Source organism: Entelurus aequoreus, linkage group LG23 (assembly GCF_033978785.1).
Source record: "Entelurus aequoreus isolate RoL-2023_Sb linkage group LG23, RoL_Eaeq_v1.1, whole genome shotgun sequence".
Classification (NCBI taxonomy): domain Eukaryota; kingdom Metazoa; phylum Chordata; class Actinopteri; order Syngnathiformes; family Syngnathidae; genus Entelurus; species Entelurus aequoreus.
The window spans coordinates 28,241,465-28,262,384 of record NC_084753.1 but is presented as its reverse complement, the minus strand read 5'-3'; the positions used below and the strand labels follow the sequence as shown (position 1 = coordinate 28,262,384).

Here is a 20,920-nt window from a genome sequence, read left to right as displayed (position 1 = left end):
CTAATTCAGTGAGACTGAAACGTCTGTCACTGAAGTTGCTTCCACTTTTAAATGTTGTGTTTCAACTTCTATGCTCGTATTGGCCATATTTCTTTATTTTGTTCTTCTTGGCTGCACTTCCAGCGATGTGAGGGGAAAGAGGCACACGTTTACGTCGCGACGTGACGGACTTGCGCGACGGTGGACATGCAAAAGTACACAAACACACATTCACAGACACAAATAATCGCGTTCATCAATCACAATCATATCATCACCCAGCCACAGCTTTTTAACCAACTTCAGTGTTTCCCATAAACTGCCAAGATACCTGTGGCGGTGGGGGCGTGGCTATGGGCGTGGTCACCATGACATCATCAAGTAATTTGCATAATTTACTACAATGATATGATTTTCTCTAAAAAGGCTCAAAAAATGTATACTTACTAATTAATAATAACAGTTTTGTTTTAAACGTCCATCCATCCATCCATTTTACAATATAATTACAACACTTTATGTACATATTTATATACAGATTTGAACAATAAGTTATTCACTGAAATATATTTATTAATTGTGGTTCTTACAAAAAATATATCTTATAAAATATAAAAGCTAAAATGTCTCTTAAAGCTCTGCCCCTTTAATTAGTGCATACTAAATAATTTAACTTTAGCCTATTACTACAACCATATTATTTACCAGCAACATAAAGTGAAACAGAGGCAGAGGTGTCCTGCCACAGTCAGTAACAAATAAACAGAAAACAGTAGTGGTCAAATACAAATAAGGCAACAAGAGAAGTATCCTACACTTCTCTTTTGTAAAGTAAATCTGAACAGCCTATATGGGCATCTACATCAACTATATGATTTGCCTGAGAAGCTGGACAGGACACACAAAAAAAAAAAAAATCAAAAAAACATTTTTTTTTTAAATTTGTGGCGGAGGTAATTCTTTTGTGGCAGGCCGCCACAAATAAATGCATGTGTGGGAAACACTGAACTTAATGCCCACGTTGCAATGCTGCTGAACCCTGCTTTGAATACAAAAACATGGTGTTTTTCTTGATTATATTGTGATTTTATGATCACCAGATTCGACCTGGTTTTGGACGGCGTGGGTGGCTATACAGAGGAGTGGATGGTGGGCCTGCTGAAGCCCTGGTCCGGGGCTAAATACGTCACCCTGGTGACCCCTTTACTCAACCAAACGGACTCCCTCGGCCTGCTGGATGGGCTCGTTCACGCCGGATCCAGCCTGCACACGAAGGCCTTAGAGGTGACGTCAGCACGAATCACACAAGCTCTGATTCGTGACGTGGTTAGAAGTAGCCGCTTTATGTGCTGAGTCCACTTGTGCTTGTCAAAAAAAAAAGTATGTGTGGTAAGTGGGCGGGGGGGCCTCAGTGTGGGCGGGTGCAGCGAGTGTGAGCCGAGTTGGCGGCTGCTGAAGCTGCGGTATTTGCTGTTTTTTTGCAGATAGTCGCCAACTGTCTCCCACCCCCGTCCCCGACAAATACCAGTGTTTGTGTGTTTCTTGCCAAGCCTCCGAGCCCCTTTTGTCCGTGGCAGCAGCCGGCTGGTCGGTTTCAGCGGTCCCGCCCTCAGAGCTTTACAGGGACAACCAAAGAGCAGCATCATAGCTCAATAGAGCCCTCTAGTGTTCAAACTAGACGTTGACTAAAATGGCTTGCACACATTTATAAGATTCTGTTCGACTATTAGCTGTAGAAATATTGCTAAACACAAATAATACCATAGTATTATATCACTTAGTAAACCTTGGGGGACTCCATATGGAATATTGCCATGTAGTGGAGTAGGGATGTAACGATATGAACGTTTTATATAGGGCTGGGCGATACGGCCTTTTATTAATATCTCAATATTTTTAGGCCATGTCACGATACATGATATATATCTCCATATTTTGCCTTAGCCTTTAATGAACACTTGATGCATATAATCACAGCAGTATGATGATTCTACACTACCGTTCAAAAGTTTGGGGTCACATTGAAATGTCCTCATTTTTGAAGGAAAAGCACTGTACTTTTCAATGAAGATAACTTTAAACTAGTCTTAACTTTAAAGAAATACACTCTATACATTGCTAATGTGGTAAATGACTATTCTAGCTGCAAATGTCTGGTTTTTGGTGCAATATCTACATAGGTGTATAGAGGCCCATTTCCAGCAACTATCACTCCAGTGTTCTAATGGTACAATGTGTTTGCTCATTGGCTCAGAAGGCTAATTGATGATTAGAAAACCCTTGTGCAATCATGTTCACACATCTGAAAACAGTTTAGCTCGTTACAGAAGCTACAAAACTGACCTTCCTTTGAGCAGATTGAGTTTCTGGAGCATCACATTTGTGGGGTCAGTTAAACGCTCAAAATGGCCAGAAAAAGAGAACTTTCATCTGAAACTCGACAGTTTATTCTTGTTCTTAGAAATGAAGGCTATTCCACAAAATTGTTTGGGTGACCCCAAACTTTTGAACGGTAGTGTATGTGTCTACATTAAAACATTCTTGTTCATACTGCATTAATATATGCTAATTTTAAACTTTCATGCAGAGAGGGAAATCACAACTAAGTCAATTTAGCAAAAGTGTATTTATTAAACCAGGGGTGTCCAAAGTGTGGCCTGCACGCCAGCCTGGGTGTGATTTTTGATCATTTTCATGACTTTTTCCCAGACTTTCCCCACTTCCCCTGTGACTTTGCTGGGTGCGTCCTGGCACCCCTAGACTTGGGTGGAACGCGGCCATTTTACCGGCCCGCGGCACATCATTCTAAAAATATTAAAACATTTTTTTTTTAAAAACATTAAAACGTGGAATAAAAGAGCAAATATGTGAAATGCAACTAGAAAAAAAGTTGCATTGTTGACGCTAATAACACGATTTTTTAAATAATTAAAAAAAAAAAAAAAGAATCAAAATCAATGTTGCTATGTATTATTGACTGATTTAAGGACAAAAAGGACACAAATACAACAAACAAAAAAAAACACGAAAAATTTGAAAATGATTTTTAAAAAATACATACAAATGATATACTAATACTAATTATACTAATTATTATATTCACTGTTATTAAACATTTTAGTGGAATTAAAAAACACCTGCCTTTGCTAAAAAAAAAAAAAAAAAAAAAAAAAAATTAAAATCAATTTTGCTATGAATTATTGACCTGGCGGCATGACGTAGTGGATAGAGCAACCGTGCCAGAAACCTGAGGGTTGCAGGTTCGCTCCCCGCCTCTTACCATCCAAAAAAAATAAATACATCGCTGCCGTTGTGTCCTGGGCCTGACACTTCACCCTTGCCCCCGGTGCCACTCACACCGGTGAATTGAATGATGAATGATAGGTGATGGTCGGAGGGGCCGTTGGCGCAAATTGCAGCCACACTTCCGTCAGTCTACCCCAGGGCAGCTGTGGCTATGAAAGTAGCTTACCACCACCAGGTGTGAATGAATGATAGGTTCTACATGTAAAGCGACTTTGGGTACTTAGAAAAGCGCTATATAAATCCCAGGTATTATTATTATTATTATTGTTATTTAGGGATCAAATTACTCCACATCAAATATTCCACTTTGAAAATCTTTTTGGGAAAAATATTGTATATTTTGTATTTTTGCCCCAAAAAATTGGGTGACTTATTTTTAACCTTTTATAAGACTGAAACCCTTCTGGGTCCCTAGGACCTAACTTGAGCGAGCCCCAAAGGTTAAAAAAAAAGTGTATATTGTATTGGTTTTGAAAATGAAGAAAATATCCAAATGGCCCCTGCGTGCTTTGATTTTTCAGTGTGCGGCCCTCAGTGGAAAAAGTTTGGACACCCCTGTATTAAACAGTTATTAAGCAGTGGCACAAACATTCATGTCATTTCAAAACAGAAAGTGCAAGATTGTCAGAGACATTTTAAAACAAGCTATTAGTGCACTTTTGTGCATGATGTCACTAAGATGACATATCAAAACAACATTAAATTAAAGTGCACTTGTTGTACAGAACGCCACTACAATAGTTTAAAACAAATAAAGTGCACTTTTGTGCATGATGTCACACAAGATATTTCAATAAGTGTCACATAAAAATGAGCTGCATATCAAATAGTATATGTCCTACGGTGTTGACGTGGACATATTTGCTTCGGCATTTTGTTGGGTGTGGCACCGAACGGAGATGTTGACATGCGCCGTTTGAAGCACTCTTTATTCTCTAGCGGGTGACTTTTCAAATGATGCTACATATTAGCAGTGTTGCTACTTTTCGTTGCAACGCTTTTGCCGCATAAATGTTCAACATATTCCCGCTTGAAGCCAAACCACCGCCAGACGATGGACCCCGTGCTGTTTTTCTTGGGAATTAATTCTTCCTTCATTTGTTACCAGATTCGCACCTTCTCTCTCTCGTATACATCGCATGACGTATTTTCTGTATCGCAGAGACAAACCCGCGATATAGCGAGTATATCGATATATCGCCCAGCCCTAGTTTTATATCACGGCTATCATTATTATCGCGGTATTGTTGAATGTGCTCAGAAAGTACTTATTAATTATGACCAAGATGTAAATAACTAAAATAAATAGACATATTGTTAGAAAACCCAATATTTTGCTTGTTATGTGTTTCTTCTGCTTTATTGACAGTTAGAGTTTTAGTATTTGATCTGTTTTTATGGCTAAGCTTTTATTGGTTTGAACATTGGCTTGCACTGTAGCATTTTAAGATTTATTCAAATGAAAAGTTTTAGTATTTATTATTTCTGACAGTCGTTGTGGCGTCTTACTCTGTGTAGCAGTCCTTGAACGCACCATAAAAAACATCTACAGTACAGGCCAAAAGTTTGGACACACGCCAATTCAATGTGTTTTCTTTATTTTCATGGCTATTTACACTGTAGATTGTCACTGAAGGCATCAAAACTATGAATGAACACATGTGGGGTTATGTCCATCCATCCATTTTTTACCGCTTGTCCCTTTCGGGGTCGTGGGGGGTGCTGGAGCCTATCTCAGCTGCAGTCGGGCGGAAGGCGGGGTACACCCTGGACAAGTTGCCACCTCATCGCAGGGCCAACACAGATAGACAGACAACATTCACACTCACATTCACACACTAGGGCCAATTTAGTGTTGTCAAAAGGTGAAATAACTGACAACACATTTTATATTCTAGTTTCTTCAAAATAGCCACCCTTTGCTCTGATTGCTGTTCATCAGAATTCCAAGAGTGTGCAAAGGGTGGCTATTTTGAACTAAACACTACCGTATTTTTCAGAGTATAAATCGCTCCGGAGTATAAGGCGCACCGGCAGAAAATGCATAATAAAGAAGGAAAAAAACATATATAAGTCGCACTGGAGTATAAGTCGCACTTTTTGGGGGAAATTTATTTGATAAAAACCAACACCAAGAATAGACATTTGAAAGGCAATTTAAAATAAATAAAGAATAGTGAACAACAGGCTGAATAAGTGTACGTTATATGAGGCATAAATAACCAACTGAGAACGTGCCTGGTATGTTAACGTAACATATTATGGTAAGAGTCATTCAAATAACTATAACATATAGAACATGCTATACGTTTACCAAACAATCTGTCACTCCTAATCGCTAAATCCCATGAAATCTTATAAGTCTAGTCTCTTACGTGAATGAGCTAAATAATAGTATTTGATATTTTACGGTAATGTGTTAATAATTTCACAAATAAGTCGCTCCTGAGTATAAGTCGCACCCCCGGCCAAATTATGAAAAAAAACTGCGACTTATAGTCCGAAAAATACGGTAGAATATAAAACATGTTTTCAGTTATGTACTTAACACAAAAAAAGGTGAAACAACTGAAAACATGTTTTATATTCTAGTTTCTTCAAAATAGCCACCCTTTGCACACTCTTGGCATTGAGCTTCATGCACACCTGTGAAGTGAAAACCATTTCAGGTGACTACCTCTAGAAGCTCATCGAGAGAATGCCAAGAGTGTGCAAAGCAGTTATCAGGGTAAAGGGTGGCTGTTTTGAAGAAACTAGAATATAAAGTATGTTTTCAGTTATTTCCCCTAACATACGTAACTCCACATGTGTTCATTCATAGTTTTGATGCCTTCAGTAACAATCTACAATGTAAATAGTCATGAAAATAAAGAAAACTCATTGAATGATGTGAAGGTGTGTCCAAACTTTTGACCTGTACTGTATATGTTTGAGTATAGAGCGATCCCTCTCTTCTGAGAGAGCAAAGATTGTAGGTTCAATGTGCATGTGGAAGCTCTCTTCCAGTGGGTCCTCCTGACCACCAAGCATCTCCAGGCGAGCCCGTTCCATTGTTACAAAGACAGTTTTTATTCTCATGCACACATGTAGGGATTGCTTTCCAGCAATATATTTTTGGACTTTTCAGTCCGGCGTGTCTCTGTTCGTGTGTCTTTCTCTGGCTCTCACTCCAACCACCTCTTTCCTCCCGGTTGCTGCTTAAACAGAGCGACAGGTGACTAGATAACAAGGCCCAGGTGGGCCATCTACGCACCTGTCGCTGACTTCGAGGCCGGTCCTGGCACACCCTGCCTTGCTGCAGGCCCGCGGGCCACGCCCCCCTCCACAGTGCACAATTTAATATCTTAGTTGCTCAGACAGCTATGTGTTCATCGCAGTTTAAATTGGGGTATGTTGTTTCTTAAAGGGGAAATACGTCAATGTCTTTTGTTTTCATGTTAGCATTTAAAGGCCTACTGAAACCCACTACTACCGACCACGCAGTCTGATAGTTTATATATCAATGATGAAATCTTAACATTGCAACACATGCCAATACGGCCGGGTTAACTTATAAAGTGCAATTTTAAATTTCCCGCTAAACTTCCGGTTGAAAACGTCTATGTATGATGACGTATGCGCGTGACGTCAATCGTTGAAACGGAAGTATTCGGACACATTGTATCCAATACAAAAAATCTCTGTTTTCATCTCAAAATTCCACAGTATTCTGGACATCTGTGTTGGTGAATCTTTTGCAATTTGTTTAATGAACAATGAAGACTGCAAAGAAGAAAGTTGTAGGTGGGATCGGTATATTAGCGGCTGTCTGCAGCAACACAAACAGGAGGACTTTGACTTAGATAGCAGACGCGCTATCCGACGCTAGCCGCCGACCGCACGGATGATCGGGTGAAGTCCTTCGTCGATCGCTGGAACGCAGGTGAGCACGGGTGTTGATGAGCAGATGAGGGCTGGCTGGCGTAGGTGGATAGCTAATGTTTTTAGCATAGCTCTGTGAGGTCCCGTTGCTAAGTAAGCTTCAATGGCGTCGTTAGCAACAGCATTGTTAAGCTTCGCCAGGCTGGAAAGCATTAACCGTGTAGTTACATGTCCATGATTTAATAGTATTGTTGATTTTCTGTCTATCCTTCCAGTCAGGGGTTTATTTCTTTTGTTTCTATCCGCAGCTAAGCATGATGCTATCACGTTAGCTCCGTAGCTAAAGAGCTTCGCCGATGTATTGTCGTGGAGATAAAAGTCACTGAATGTCCATTTCGCGTTCTCGACTCTCATTTTCAAGAGGATATAGTATCCGAGGTGGTTTAAAATACAAATCCGTGATCCACAATAGAAAAAGGAGAGAGTGTGGAATCCAATGAGCCAGCTTGTACCTAAGTTACGGTCAGAGCGAAAAAAGATGCGTCCTGCACTGCACTCTAGTCCTTCACTGTCACGTTCCTCATCCACGAATCTTTCATCCTGGCTCAAATTAATGGGGTAAACGTCGCTTTCTCGGTCCGAATCGCTCTCGCTGCTGGTGTAAACAATGGGGAAATGTGAGGAGCCTTTCAACCTGTGACGTCACGCTACTTCCGGTACAGGCAAGGCTTTTTTTTATCAGCGACCAAAAGTTGCGAACTTTATCGTCGATGTTCTCTACTAAATCCTTTCAGCAAAAATATGGCAATATCGCGAAATGATCAAGTATGACACATAGAATGGATCTGCTATCCCGTTTAAATAAAAAAAAATCATTTCATTTCAAAGTGCAGTTATCAATCGTATTATTTCGGTGAGTTTAATTCAAAACGGTACGTTCAAAACATTGGGAGTTTTACATCCCTAAGTGAAGTAATGATGTCTTAAAAAAAAAAAAAAAAGGCACTCCATTCTCTTTAATTGCAAAACACCTTTAATTGGATTGCCATGGAAGTGCTATGTACACTCTTGTAATTGACTTGTCCTCATGTGGCTCACTTTAACAGAGTCTCATATCCAATGGCGTCTTCTACCGTTGGGGATTCTACGCTCCAGACGGGCCGGCCCTGGATGAGGTCAGCGAGCTGGTGGATGCTGGGAAGGTACCGTAACGAGTCACTCCTAATAACATCAGCTGCATGTCGGTAGTTAAAATAAAACAGTAGTGAACATGAACAAAACGGAGAGAGATTCCATACATTGTAGTATTAGAGACCAAAGTTCAGGGGTGCACGTGACATTCCTGCTGTGTCGGGTAGTTGCTGTCCGATGGAGCCGGACGCTGAATGGATTTTTACACGGTGCTGAGCAGCCATTTGCACCGGCGTGTTGGACCTCAGTGCTTTTGTCCTGGGGGCTTACGGTAAGCAGACGATTTAGACCGGTGACAGGAAGCTATGGACACACACACACACCTACACACACACACGTCCCTCTCTCAGTCAGAAGTGTTTCCAATGTGTCATCACCACCACGCTCACCATTCATTGTTAATGACGAGTGATGCTGACCAAATAACAAGCCGAATTGTCCAGCCTCATCACATTCTATACCCCGTCCCTTTCACACATTTGAAGCTGTGGAATTCTGGGTATTTAAACCTGTAAACCTGCAAAAATATAACATATTCTCTGGGGATGCACAATCATTTTTAAGGCAAGGCAAGGCAAGGCAACTTTATTTGTATAGCACTTTTCATACACAAGGCAGACTCAAAGTGCTTCACAGACAACAAAGTGAAATGAAAGAAATTAAAAGCAAAATTAAAATGCAGACAATAAAAATAAAAACAGTGCGGACGTTAAAAGTTAAAAGATTAAAAGATTTAGCTGAAAGCTAAGGTGAACATAAAAGTTTTCAGTCTAGTTTTAAAAGTAGTCAGAGTTGGGGAAAGTCTGACATCTTCAGGAAGTTTATTCCAGCTATTTGTTCGCATAGTGACTGAATGATGATCTCCCTTGATTTGAGTTTACTCTTGGAACCGCTAACAGATTGGTCTTAGAAGATCTTAGTAATCTAGAGGGCTAGATCACTAAGATCTAAGATATACTTCGGCCCTAGACCATGTAGTGACTTATATGTGAGCAGGAGGATTTTGAAATCAATTCTCTAATGTACAGGGAGCCAATGTAAGGATTTAAGAATTGGTGTAATGTGCTCACATTTTTTGGTCTTTGTTAGAACTCTAGCAGCAGCGTTCTGAACAAGCTATAGCTGCCTGACAGTTTTTTTGGGAAGACCTGCAAGGAGACCATTACAATAGTCTAGCCTACTGGTAATGAAGGCATGTAGGGCTGCAACAACTAATCGATTAAATCGATTAAAATCGATTATTAAAATAGTTGCCGATTAATTTAGTCATCGATTCGTTGGATCTATGCTATGTGCATGTGCATAGTTTTTTTTTATTTTATTTTATTTTTTAAATAAACCTTTATTTATAAACTGCAACATTTACACACAGCTGAGAAACAATAATCAAAATAAGTATGGTGCCAGTATGCTGTTTTTTTTCAATAAAATGCTGGATAGGATAGAAATGTAGTTTGTCTCTTTTATCCGATTATTAATCGATTAATCGAAGTAATAATCGACATATTAACCGATTATCAAATTAATCGTTAGTTGCAGCCCTAAAGGCATGTACAAGTTTTTCTAAGTGTTGAGCTGACATGAGCCCTCTAAGTCTTGTTACATTTTTGAGGTGATAGTAGGCCGATTTTGTTACTGATTTGATGTGACTGTCGAAATGTAAATCAGAATCTAAAATAACCCCAAGGTTTCTGGCTTTATTTGAGGTTTTCAGGGACAGTGATTGAAGGTGTTAGATGACTTTAAACTTTTCTTTTTTAGCACCAAAAACAATTATCTCAGTTTTATCTTCATTTAGTTGTAAGAAATTTTGGCCCATCCAGTGTTTGACTTGCTCAATGCACTGGCACAGAAGATCTAACCTGCTGCCTCTGAAGACTGATATCAATTACTTATTTATAGCTCTTGTTTAGGTAGATTTGACTGTAGTTTGTGCACACCTGGAGATAAGAGAGTTAAATAATAGGGGACTTGACAAACGGTACCTGTAGATTTTCTTAAAGAAGTTGAACAAACGACTAATCTGAAGTAAAACAAGCTACAGCAACACACACATGTACAGTGCAGGCCAAAAGTTTGGACACACCTTCTCATTCAATGCGTTTTATTTATTTCCATGACTATTTACATTGTCGACCAGTCCCAGTCGTTTGTGCCGCAAAGAATGTTGGTCTAACTCAGGGGTGGGCAACCCGCGGCTCGAGAGCCACATGTGGAGCTAATTCAAAAAATGTGTGAAAATGATTTGTTTGTTTTAATATGGTTTCTGTAGGACAAACATGACACAAACATTCCTAATTGTTAGAAATCCCACTGTTTATATTAAACATGCTTCACTGATGAGAGTATTTGGCGAGCGCCGTTTTGTCCTCCTAATTTCAGCAATCCGTTAACTTACCGTAGTGTCTTTACATGTACAACTTTCTCTGACGCTGCCACAGAAAGACGTGTTTTATGCCACTCCTTTGTCTCATTTTGTCCAACAAACGTTTTATGCTGTGCGTGAATGCACAAAGGTGAAATATTGTTGTTATTGACTTGTTGGAGTGCTAATCAGGCATATGACAGCAAGCTAATCGATGCTAACACGCTATTTAGGCTAGCTGTATGTACATATTGCATCATTATGCCTCGTTTGTAGCTATATTTGAGCTCATTTAATTTCCTTTACTTATGTCCTCTGTGTATTTAATCTATATGTGCATGTCTCATGACACATCTGTATGTAATATTAGCTGCATGTCTGATAGTTGTGTGTGTGCCATGTTGTTCCAGACCACAGCAAACGTTAGCCAGCTTGCAAAGATTGTATTAAATCGATTGGAAGAAGACAGCCTGCCATTTCCTTTAACTTGGACACACACATCTATACCTTTGCCAGTCATTTCCAGGAGTTATCTCACCCTCTGAGAAGCCTCCATTTTACTAATGTTTTCCAATGTTGTAAAACTGTGTAGAATAAATATTACATTTCAGCCTGCGACAAATAGTCATGTTGATAGTAGGATAATATAGCAAATATATACTCTTACATCATGTGTTGCTTTCATTATAACACATTTTTGGTCCAATACGGCCCTTTCAACATTTTGGGTTGCCGACCCCTGGTATAACTATTATAGTTTTTAAGTTATTAACAAATTATGAGGAATAACCAGCTTCTTAAAATGTTAATTACATAAAAACTATAATAGTTAAGACCAGGAGTCACCAACGCGGTGCCCGCGGGCACCAGGTCGCCTGTAAGGACCAGATGAGTAGCCCGCTGGCCTGTTCTAAAAATAGCTCAAATAGCAGCACTTACCAGTGAGCTGCCTCTATTTTTTAAATTGTATTTATTTACTAGTGTGACAGTCCTAACTGTCGTGCGGGTTCTCAGGACCATCCAGGGAAGACATTGTCGTGAGACGGTTTAGACTTCTTTATTATTTCAATCACAGTCTTTTGCGTGCTTTTCAGCAGCTGCCTTTTTTCTCACGTGAGCACACGAATGGTTTCCTCCCGTCCGCCGTCTGCTTTTCAGCAGCACGTCGCCGTCGTCTGCGTGGCAGCAGAGGATGGTTTCCTCCCGTCCGCCGTCTCCTCCCTTGATGTTCACGTCTCTCACCCTTTTATACGGTCCAAGAGGGTGATTGCACTGTCCACAGCTGCGTGCTCCACGCAGCTTATGCAGATTGCGGCGTCGCTCCCAGCGCGCCCCGCCTTGCCGCTCGCTCGTCCACGCCTCCTCGCCGCCATCTTGGAGCGGGCGCCGTCGGTCCGCTGGCCCCGCCTCCCCACAACTAGCAAGCTTGTCTCGCTTTGCTCCACATTTTTAATTCTAAGAGAGACAAAACTCAAATAGAATTTGAAAATCCAAGAAAATATTTTAAAGACTTGGTCTTCACTTGTTTAAATAAATTCATTTATTTTTTTACTTTGCTTCTTATAGCTTTCAAAAAGACAATTTCAGAGAAAAAAAATACAACCTTAAAAATTATTTTAGGATTTTTAAACACATATACCTTTTTACCTTTTCAATTCCTTCCTCTTCTTTTCTGACAATTTAAATCAATGTTCAAGTAAATTAATTTTTTTATTGTAAAGAATAATAAATACATTTTAATTAAATTCTTCATTTTAGCTTCTGTTTTTTCGACGAAGAATATTTGTGAAATATTTCTTCAAATTTATTATGATTAAAATTCAAAAAAAAAATTCTGGCAAATCTAGAAAATCTGTAGAATCAAATTTAAATCTTATTTCAAAGTCTTTTGAATTTCTTTTAAAATGTTTGTTCTGGAAAATCTAGAAGAAATGATGATTTGTCTTTGTTAGAAATATAGCTTGGTCCAATTTGTTATATATTCTAACAAAGTGCAGATTGGATTTTAACCTATTTAAAACATGTCATCAAAATTCTAAAATTAATCTTAATCAGGAAAAAATACTAATGATGTTCCATAAATTATTTTTTTATTTTTTTTTATTTTACATGAGTTATTATTTGTACAAACATGGTGCAAAGTAGTTCATGATTTGTTAAAAAAAATGTTAGTGGCTAGCTAGTTAAAATGGGATATTGAGATTTCACAACACTGTCTTAGAAGTGATCATTTGAAAATGTTCAATTTGAAAAATGTGCACTTAGAGAAAATATGAAAATAAAGTGTTGCATATTGATATTTATCTGTTTCCATATATATTTAATGTGAGAAATCATTAAGATGATCAGTGTTTCCACAAAGATAAATATAATTAATTATTAATAATAACATAGAGTTAAAGGTAAATTGAGAAAATTGGCTATTTCTGGCAATTTATTTAAGTGTGTGTCAAACTGGTAGCCCTTCGCATTAATCAGTACCCAAGAAGTAGCTCTTGGTTTCAAAAAGGTTGGTGACCCCTGGTTAAGACCATAACATTTTTTGTGGCACATTCGATTGGGACAAGTTTTGGGAGATTTGGACCAGGTGGGGAAGCCAACTTCACACATATCCAAGTTGCAAGTCTTTTTTTTTTAAACATATTCGCCTTTTCTAAGTGATTTTTCTCACATGTTTTTCCGCTGACAGATCATACCAGTGGTGGAGGCCACCTTCCCATTCAGCCAGGTTCCCCAGGCTTTCCAGAAGTTGGAACACGGCCACGCCAGAGGCAAGACGGTGGTCAGCGTGATTGGCGACCACGAGAGCGGGGAGGAAGAAATGGTCCAGGACGGTCGCCCTGAGGCGGCGGCGGCGGCGCGGCAGAGGGCGACGCACAACTAACGACAGGGAATGATGCTGCGCTCTTTTATCTTTTGGAGCAAAGGATGAAAAAGTGGGACCGGATCCTGCCACATCATCAAGTATTCTTGAAGACTTGACAAGTTTTCACACCCATATGATGTTGCTGTAGCAACCGGCAGCAGTCTCCAGGCAACCTTTCAGGTCAGATTACAAGCAAGTCTTTTGCTCATTTACGCATTGCAACAGGGTGAACTGGTAAATTCCGCTCTGGAGCAGAAACAGCTTTATTGCATTTTGCAGTGACATCATCCCCTCAAAGCACTTTGCAGGCGTCCAATTGTGTTACCGGAGTTGGGTTATATTTACACAATATTTGGGAGTTGCTAATATGTTGTGATTCATGGTGAGGGACATTTTATTGAAATCCAAAAGTGTTTAGGGAGCAACAACATTGTGCACAGTACAGGCCAAAAGTTTGGACACACCTTCTCATTCAATGCGTTTTCTTTATTTCCATGACTATTTACATTGTAGATTGTCACTGAAGGCATCAAAACTATGAATGAACACATGTGGAGTTATGTACTTAACTGGAAACATGTTTTGTATTCTAGTTTCTTCAAAATAGCCACCCTTTGCACACTCTTGGCATTCTCTCGGTGAGCTTCAAGAGGCAGTCACCTTTGAAATGGTTTTCACTTCACAGGTGTGCTTGAAGCTCATGGAGAGAATGCCAAGAGTGTGCAAAGCGGTAATCGGAGCAAAGGGTGGCTATTTTGAAGAAACTAGAATATAAAACATGTTTTCAGTTATGTACCGTATTTTTCGGACTATAAGTCGCTCCGGAGTATAAGTCGCACAGGCCAGAAATTCATAATAAAGAAGGAAAAAAACATATAAGTCGCACTGGAGTATAAGTCGCATTTTTGGGGGAAATTTATTTGATAAAAGCCAACACCAAGAATAGACATTTGAAAGGCAATTTAAAATAAATAAAGAATAGTGAACAACAGGCTGAATAAGTGTACGTTATATGAGGCATAAATAACCAACTGAGAACGTGCCTGGTATGTTAACGTAACATATTATGGTAAGAGTCATTCAAATAACTATAACATATAGAACATGCTATACGTTTACCAAACAATATGTCACTCCTAATCGCTAAATCCCATGAAATTTTATACGTCTAGTCCAGTGGTTCTTAACCTTGTTGGAGGTACCGAACCCCACCAGTTTCATATGCGCATTCACCGAACCCTTCTTTAGTGAAAAATAAAATGGTTTTTTTTTTCAAATTCAAGACAAAGTTATGTTTTTGGTAACACTTAAGTATGGGGAACATATTCTAAGTAATAAAGACTTAATTTAGAGTTATTTGGACACTAGGGGAACATATTCTAAGTAATAAAGACTTAATTTAGAGTTATTTGGTTAGGGTTCGGGTTAGGTTAGGGTTAGAGGGTTAGGGCCAGGGTTAGAGGGTTAGAGTTATAATAAGGCCATGCCGAATAAGAAATGAATAAGTACTTAACAATGACTAGTTAAGAGGCTATATGTCACTAATTTGCATGTTAATAAGCAACTAATTGATGGTGAATATGTTCCCCATACTAAAGTGTTACCATGTTTTTTTACTGGTGCACAAAATGAACCGTGCATGAACATCACCTTGTTCAAACAACAAAACCAACACAGTGCATAAACTCACAACAAATTACACACCTGCAAATCAGTCTGACTTCTGCTGTTGCCGTATCCGTAATACGCAGATAGGGAGAAGTTTGTATTTACACGATGAGTCGGGTGTGTTTTGACCTCCGCCGAACCCCTGAGCCCGACTCACCGAACCCCTAGGGTTCCATCGAACCCAGGTTAAGAACCACTGGTTTAGTCTCTTACGTGAATGAGCTAAATAATATTATTTGATATTTTACGGCAATGTGTTAATAATTTCACACATAAGTCGCTCCTGAGTATAAGTTGCACCCCCGGCCAAACTATGAAACATACTGCGACTTGTAGTCCGAAAAGTACGGTACCTAACGAAAAAAAGGTGAAATAACTGAAAACATGTTTTATATTCTAGTTTCTTCAAAATAGCCACCCTTTGCTCTGATTACTGCTTTGCACACTCTTGGCATTCTCTCCATGAGCTTCACGCACACCTGTGAAGTGAAAACCATTTCAGGTAATTACCTCTTGAAGCTCATCGAGAGAATGCCAAGAGTGTGCAAAGGGTGGCTATTTTGAAGAAACTAGAATATACAAAACATGTTTTCAGTTATGTACTTAACACAAAAAAAGGTGAAATAACTGAAAACAGGTTTTATATTCTAGTTTCTTCAAAATAGCCACCCTTTGCTCTGATTACTGCTCTGCACACTCTTAGCATTCTCTTGATGAGCTTCAAGCACACCTGTGACGCGAAAACCATTTCAGGTGTCTACCTCTTCAAGCTCATCGAGAGAATGCCAAGAGTGTGCAAAGGGTGGCTATTTTGAAGAAACTACAATATAAAACATGTTTTCAGTTATGTACTTAACAAAAAAAGGTGAAATAACTGAAAACATGTTTTATATTCTAGTTTCTTCAAAACAGCCACCCTTTGCTCTGATTACTGCTTTGCACACTCTTGGCATTCTCTCGATGAGCTTCAAGCACACCTGCGAAGTGAAATCCATTTCAGGTGACTGCCTCCTGAAGCTCACCGAGAGAATGCCAAGAGTGTGCCAAGGGTGGCTATTTTGAAGAAACTAGAATATAAAACATGTTTTCAGTTATGTACCGGTACTTTAACAAAAAGGTGAAATAACTGAAAACATGTTTTGTATCCTAGTTTCTTCAAAATAGCCACCCTTTGCGCTGATTACTGCTTTGCACACTCTTGGCATTCTCTCCATGAGCTTCAAGCACACCTGTGAAGTGAAAAGCATTTCAGGTGACTACCTCTTGAAGCTCACCGAGAGAATGCCAAGAGTGTGCCAAGGGTGGCTATTTTGAAGAAACTAGAATATAAAACATGTTTTCAGTTATGTACTTAACAAAAAAAGGTGAAATAACTGAAATTATGTTTTATATCTAGTTTCTTCAAAACAGCCACCCTTTGCTCTGATTACTGCTTTGCACACTCTTGGCATTCTCTCCATGAGCTTCAAGCACACCTGTGAAGTGAAAACCATTTCAGGTGACTACCTCTTTAAGCTCATCGAGAGAAGGCCAAGAGTGTGCAAAGGTTGGCTATTTTAAAGAAACTAGAATATGAAACATGTTTTCAGTTATGTACTTAACACAAAAAAAGGTGAAATAACTGAAAACATGTTTTATATTCTAGTTTCTTCGAAATAGCCACCCTTTGCACACTCTTGGCATTCTCTTGATGAGCTTCAAGCACACCTGTGACGCAAAAACCATTTCAGGTGACTACCTCTTGAAGCTCATGGAGAGAATGCCAAGAGTGTGCAAAGCAGTAGTCCGAGCAAAAATGAAAATAAAGAAAACGCATTGAATGAGGAGAAGGTGTATCCAAACGTTTGGCCTGTACTGTGTATATGCTTTCACTTTTCATTCAGATGTAAAATCTGCACCAATTAAAAACATACAAAGCTAAGTAGAGGATTGGTTTTATTGCTGAATGAAAGGAAAAAAAATAACATTTGAATATGAACACATGCAACATGTTAACACTGTTTAAGTTAATGACAAAACAGGCAAACTCCATTTATTTACTGAAAAGGCATAGATATAAAACCTATTACTGGAAGCGTCAATCAGGTTCTTTTTCATTCAAGTCCAAACCTCGTTCGTACGTTAAGTGGGCGCTAATACAATCTCAAGAGTTCACTTCACTCATCCACGGAAAGGAGTTGTGGTAAAGGTGCATGTAGTCCTTGAACACTTGCACGTCGTAGCAGCTGCACAAAAGAGCCTCTTGCAAGCCGTGTTTAAATAACCTCCACATCCCACGTCTGGTGGAGCTTATTTGGATCCAGGGTGTTGAGAATCACTTGGTTTTTGTCGTAATGATTCCCCCCTGTAAAACACAGATGGGTTACTATCGCTTTAAAGTCATGTGTGCAACATTTATGTGCACAATATTGTGCAAAAGTATCCAACAACCATTATTAATAAATGCATCATTGTCTAATTTGAAGTTAGACTTAGTATGAGAAGTGTTAGGCAGAGCTACAACGCCATCTAGTGTACGGAGTTGGCCACATCGCACAGCTTCACCACTTTGTGGAATATTTCAAGCATATTCTACGACATAGTTTCCCTCAATTAAGCATTTTCAAGCATAACAATGGCTAAATTAACTAAAAACATATCAATACGACAGTAGTATTGGCTACTAGAGGAGACCGAATCAATCAGATCGCGCTGTTCAGTTTCGTGGCCACTGATTGGCTCAGCATTAATATAATGGAATAAGAGTGTAAATGTTATTTCATGTCTAAAGGTCTCTCATAACGTTATTTATAAGGTCATTATCCGTTTTTTTATGACCAAGCTATGCAAATGTTTGATTTAATCAGTCAATTAACCGGGACAAACCGGGGACAACTAAAAAATTAATATATACAGTAAAGGCCAAAAGTTTGGACACTGTGTTTTCTTCATTTTCATGACTATTTACATTGTAGATTGTCACTGAAGCCATCAAAACTATGAATGAACACATGTGGAGTTATGTACTTAACAAAAAAAAAAGGTGAAATCACTGAAAACATGTTTTATATTCTAGTTTCTTCAAAATAGCCACCCTTTGCTCTGATTACAGAATGCACACTCTTGGCATTCTCTCCATGAGCTTCAATAGGTAGTCATTTGAAAGGGTTTCCACTTCACAGGTGTTGTAGGTGTTTTTTTTATCTAACAAATTGTTCTTAGGGTAATTTGTATTTGCTTTTTCAATGTTTATTTTACTTCTGTTTTAAATGTTATTTTTTAGTCTGTCCTTTGCCTCTATTTATCTGTGGCGTATAGCCCTTTGTTCTTCCACTGTGGGTGTTTTTAAAGGTCTGTATAAATAAAGTTGGTATAGTATGGTAGTTGTGATGCCTTCAGTGACAATCTACAATGTAAATAGTCATGAAAATAAAGAAAACGCATTGAAATGAGAAGGTGTGTCCAAACTTTTGGCCTGTATATTTGTGTGGTGGTCTATATTTAATTGTGAGCCTTCAAAAATAAATGAATGTTATATCAGCCCTTTGAGACACTCGTGATTTAGGGCTATATAAGTAAACATGGATTGATTGATTTCGTTATAAGGGAAGTAATGATAAACGGTATTATTTATAACCGCGGTAAAACTCCCGAAGGTTGGTATTGCCGTTTTAAATTAAAATAACCGAAAAACCATGACTGATAACTGTTCTTTGATTAACTCATGGATTGACTGGTGACAGCTTGCTGGCTTAACTTTTTAAAAACTTTTAAAGCACAATACATATTAGTGAACACACACGTACAGTACAGGCCCAAAGTTTGGACACACCTTCTCATTTCAATGCGTTTTCTTTATTTTTGTGACTATTTACATTGTAGATTGTCACTGAAGGCATCAAAACTATGACACCTGTGAAGTGAAAACCATTTCAGGTGACTACCTCTCGAAGCTCATGGAGAGAATGCCAAGAGTATGCAAAGCAGTAATCGGAGCAAAGGGTGGCTATTTTGAATAAAGTAGAATATAAAACATGTTTTCAGTTATTTCACCATTTTTTTCTTAAGTACATAACTGTGTTCATTCATAGTTTTGATGCCTTCAGTGACAATCTACAATGTAAATAGTCATGAAAATAAAGAAAACGCATTGAATGAGGAGAAGGTGTGTCCAAACTTTCGGCCTGTACTGTGTATATGCAAGATTGTAGCCAGTGGCTAATTTCCGTCTTTCATCCCTGCGGCAAGTAATACCATAAATTCTAACATGAAAACAAGAGACATTAATTACTCTCTATTTTATGCTGCAGCTGTCACACATACTGTAATATTGTCATCATGTGCGTACATGGTAATTGTTATATTTTGTATATATGATATAGACATAATATAATATAATATACAGTGTTTCCCATAAACTGCCAAGATACCTGTGGCGGTGGGGGCGTGGCTATTGGCGTGGTCACCATGACATCATCGAGTAATTTGCATAATTTACTACAATGATATAATTTTCTCTAAAAAGGCTCAAAAAATGTATACTTACTAATTAATAATAACAGTTTTGTTTTAAACGTCCATCCATCCATTTTACAATATAATTACAACACTTTATGTACATATTTATATACAGATTTGAACAATAAGTTATTCACTGAAATATATTTATTAATTGTGGTTCTTACAAAAAATATATCTTATAAAAATATAAAAGCTAAAATGTCTCTTAAAGCTCTGCCCCTTTAATTAGTGCATACTAAATAATTTAACTTTATCCTACTACTAAAACCATATTATTTACCAGTAACATAAAGTGAAACAGAGGCAGAGGTGTCCTGCCACAGTCAGTAACAAATAAACAGAAAACAGTAGTGGTGGTAGATAGACACAAAGCTTCATCCAACATCTGATCCACTGAACAAAGAGCTCCAAAAATCTTGATCCTACACTTCTCTTTTCTAAAGTAAATCTGAACAGCCTATATGGGCATCTACATCAACTATATGATTTGCCTGAGAAGCTGGACAGGACAAAAAAAAAAAAAAACATTTTTGTGGCGGCCTTAATTCTTTCATGGCGGGCCGTCACAATTAAATGAATGTGTGGGAAACACTGATATATCAGTATATATAATATACTGTACATATATTATGTAAATATTACGTATATGTTATATTTATATCGCTATATTTAGTCTATTTATACCTGCATTGTCCTTTCCATCCTTACACTTTCCATCATTGTAACTGAGCTACTGTATGGAACAATTTCCCTTGTGGATCATTAAAGTTTGTCTAAGTCTGATTAACATGCAGCATATTCCCAAACACAACTTATACAAACACACTACTGTCTGAACAACTAAGATATTCAATTGTGCAAATTGGACCTACATGCTCTTAGACCAGAGTGATGCCTGCGTTCAAAGACCACGGAATGGAGTAAGACGGGAATAATAAATAGAAATAGGCTTTATTTGCTACGCACTTTTCATTTAAAAATAAATCTTAAAGTGCTACAGTACAAAACAATATTTAAAACATTAAAGCTTAGCCATTACAACTGATAAAACACTAATAGTGAAGCATAAGAAACCCTGCAAAATAGTGGGTTTTCGAACGGTCTGTGTTTAGATTAGTTGATTTAAAAAAAAGAAAATAAGCTCTGTCAAAAGATTTCAGTGTGCTTTCAGTGTACTTTTTGAG

General features: G+C 38.4%; 2 protein-coding genes across 3 annotated transcripts in view; one reads left to right on the top strand and one right to left on the bottom strand.

Moving 5' to 3' along the window:
• The window catches only part of LOC133640471 (reticulon-4-interacting protein 1 homolog, mitochondrial-like), a 39,219-nt gene extending 20,094 nt beyond the window's left edge, over positions 1–19,125 (top strand). The window contains exons 7-9 of the mRNA XM_062033915.1: positions 1,080–1,263; positions 8,253–8,348; positions 13,392–19,125. Coding sequence (XP_061889899.1) covers positions 1,080–1,263; positions 8,253–8,348; positions 13,392–13,586 — 475 coding nt within the window. The 3' untranslated portion in view covers positions 13,587–19,125. The remainder of the gene's footprint in view (positions 1–1,079; positions 1,264–8,252; positions 8,349–13,391) is intronic.
• The window catches only part of LOC133640470 (beta/gamma crystallin domain-containing protein 1-like), an 81,673-nt gene continuing 77,913 nt past the window's right edge, over positions 17,161–20,920 (bottom strand). For both annotated transcript variants that reach the window (XM_062033914.1, XM_062033913.1), the window contains one exon: positions 17,161–17,580. In XM_062033914.1, coding sequence (XP_061889898.1) covers positions 17,492–17,580 — 89 coding nt within the window. In that variant the 3' untranslated portion in view covers positions 17,161–17,491. The remainder of the gene's footprint in view (positions 17,581–20,920) is intronic.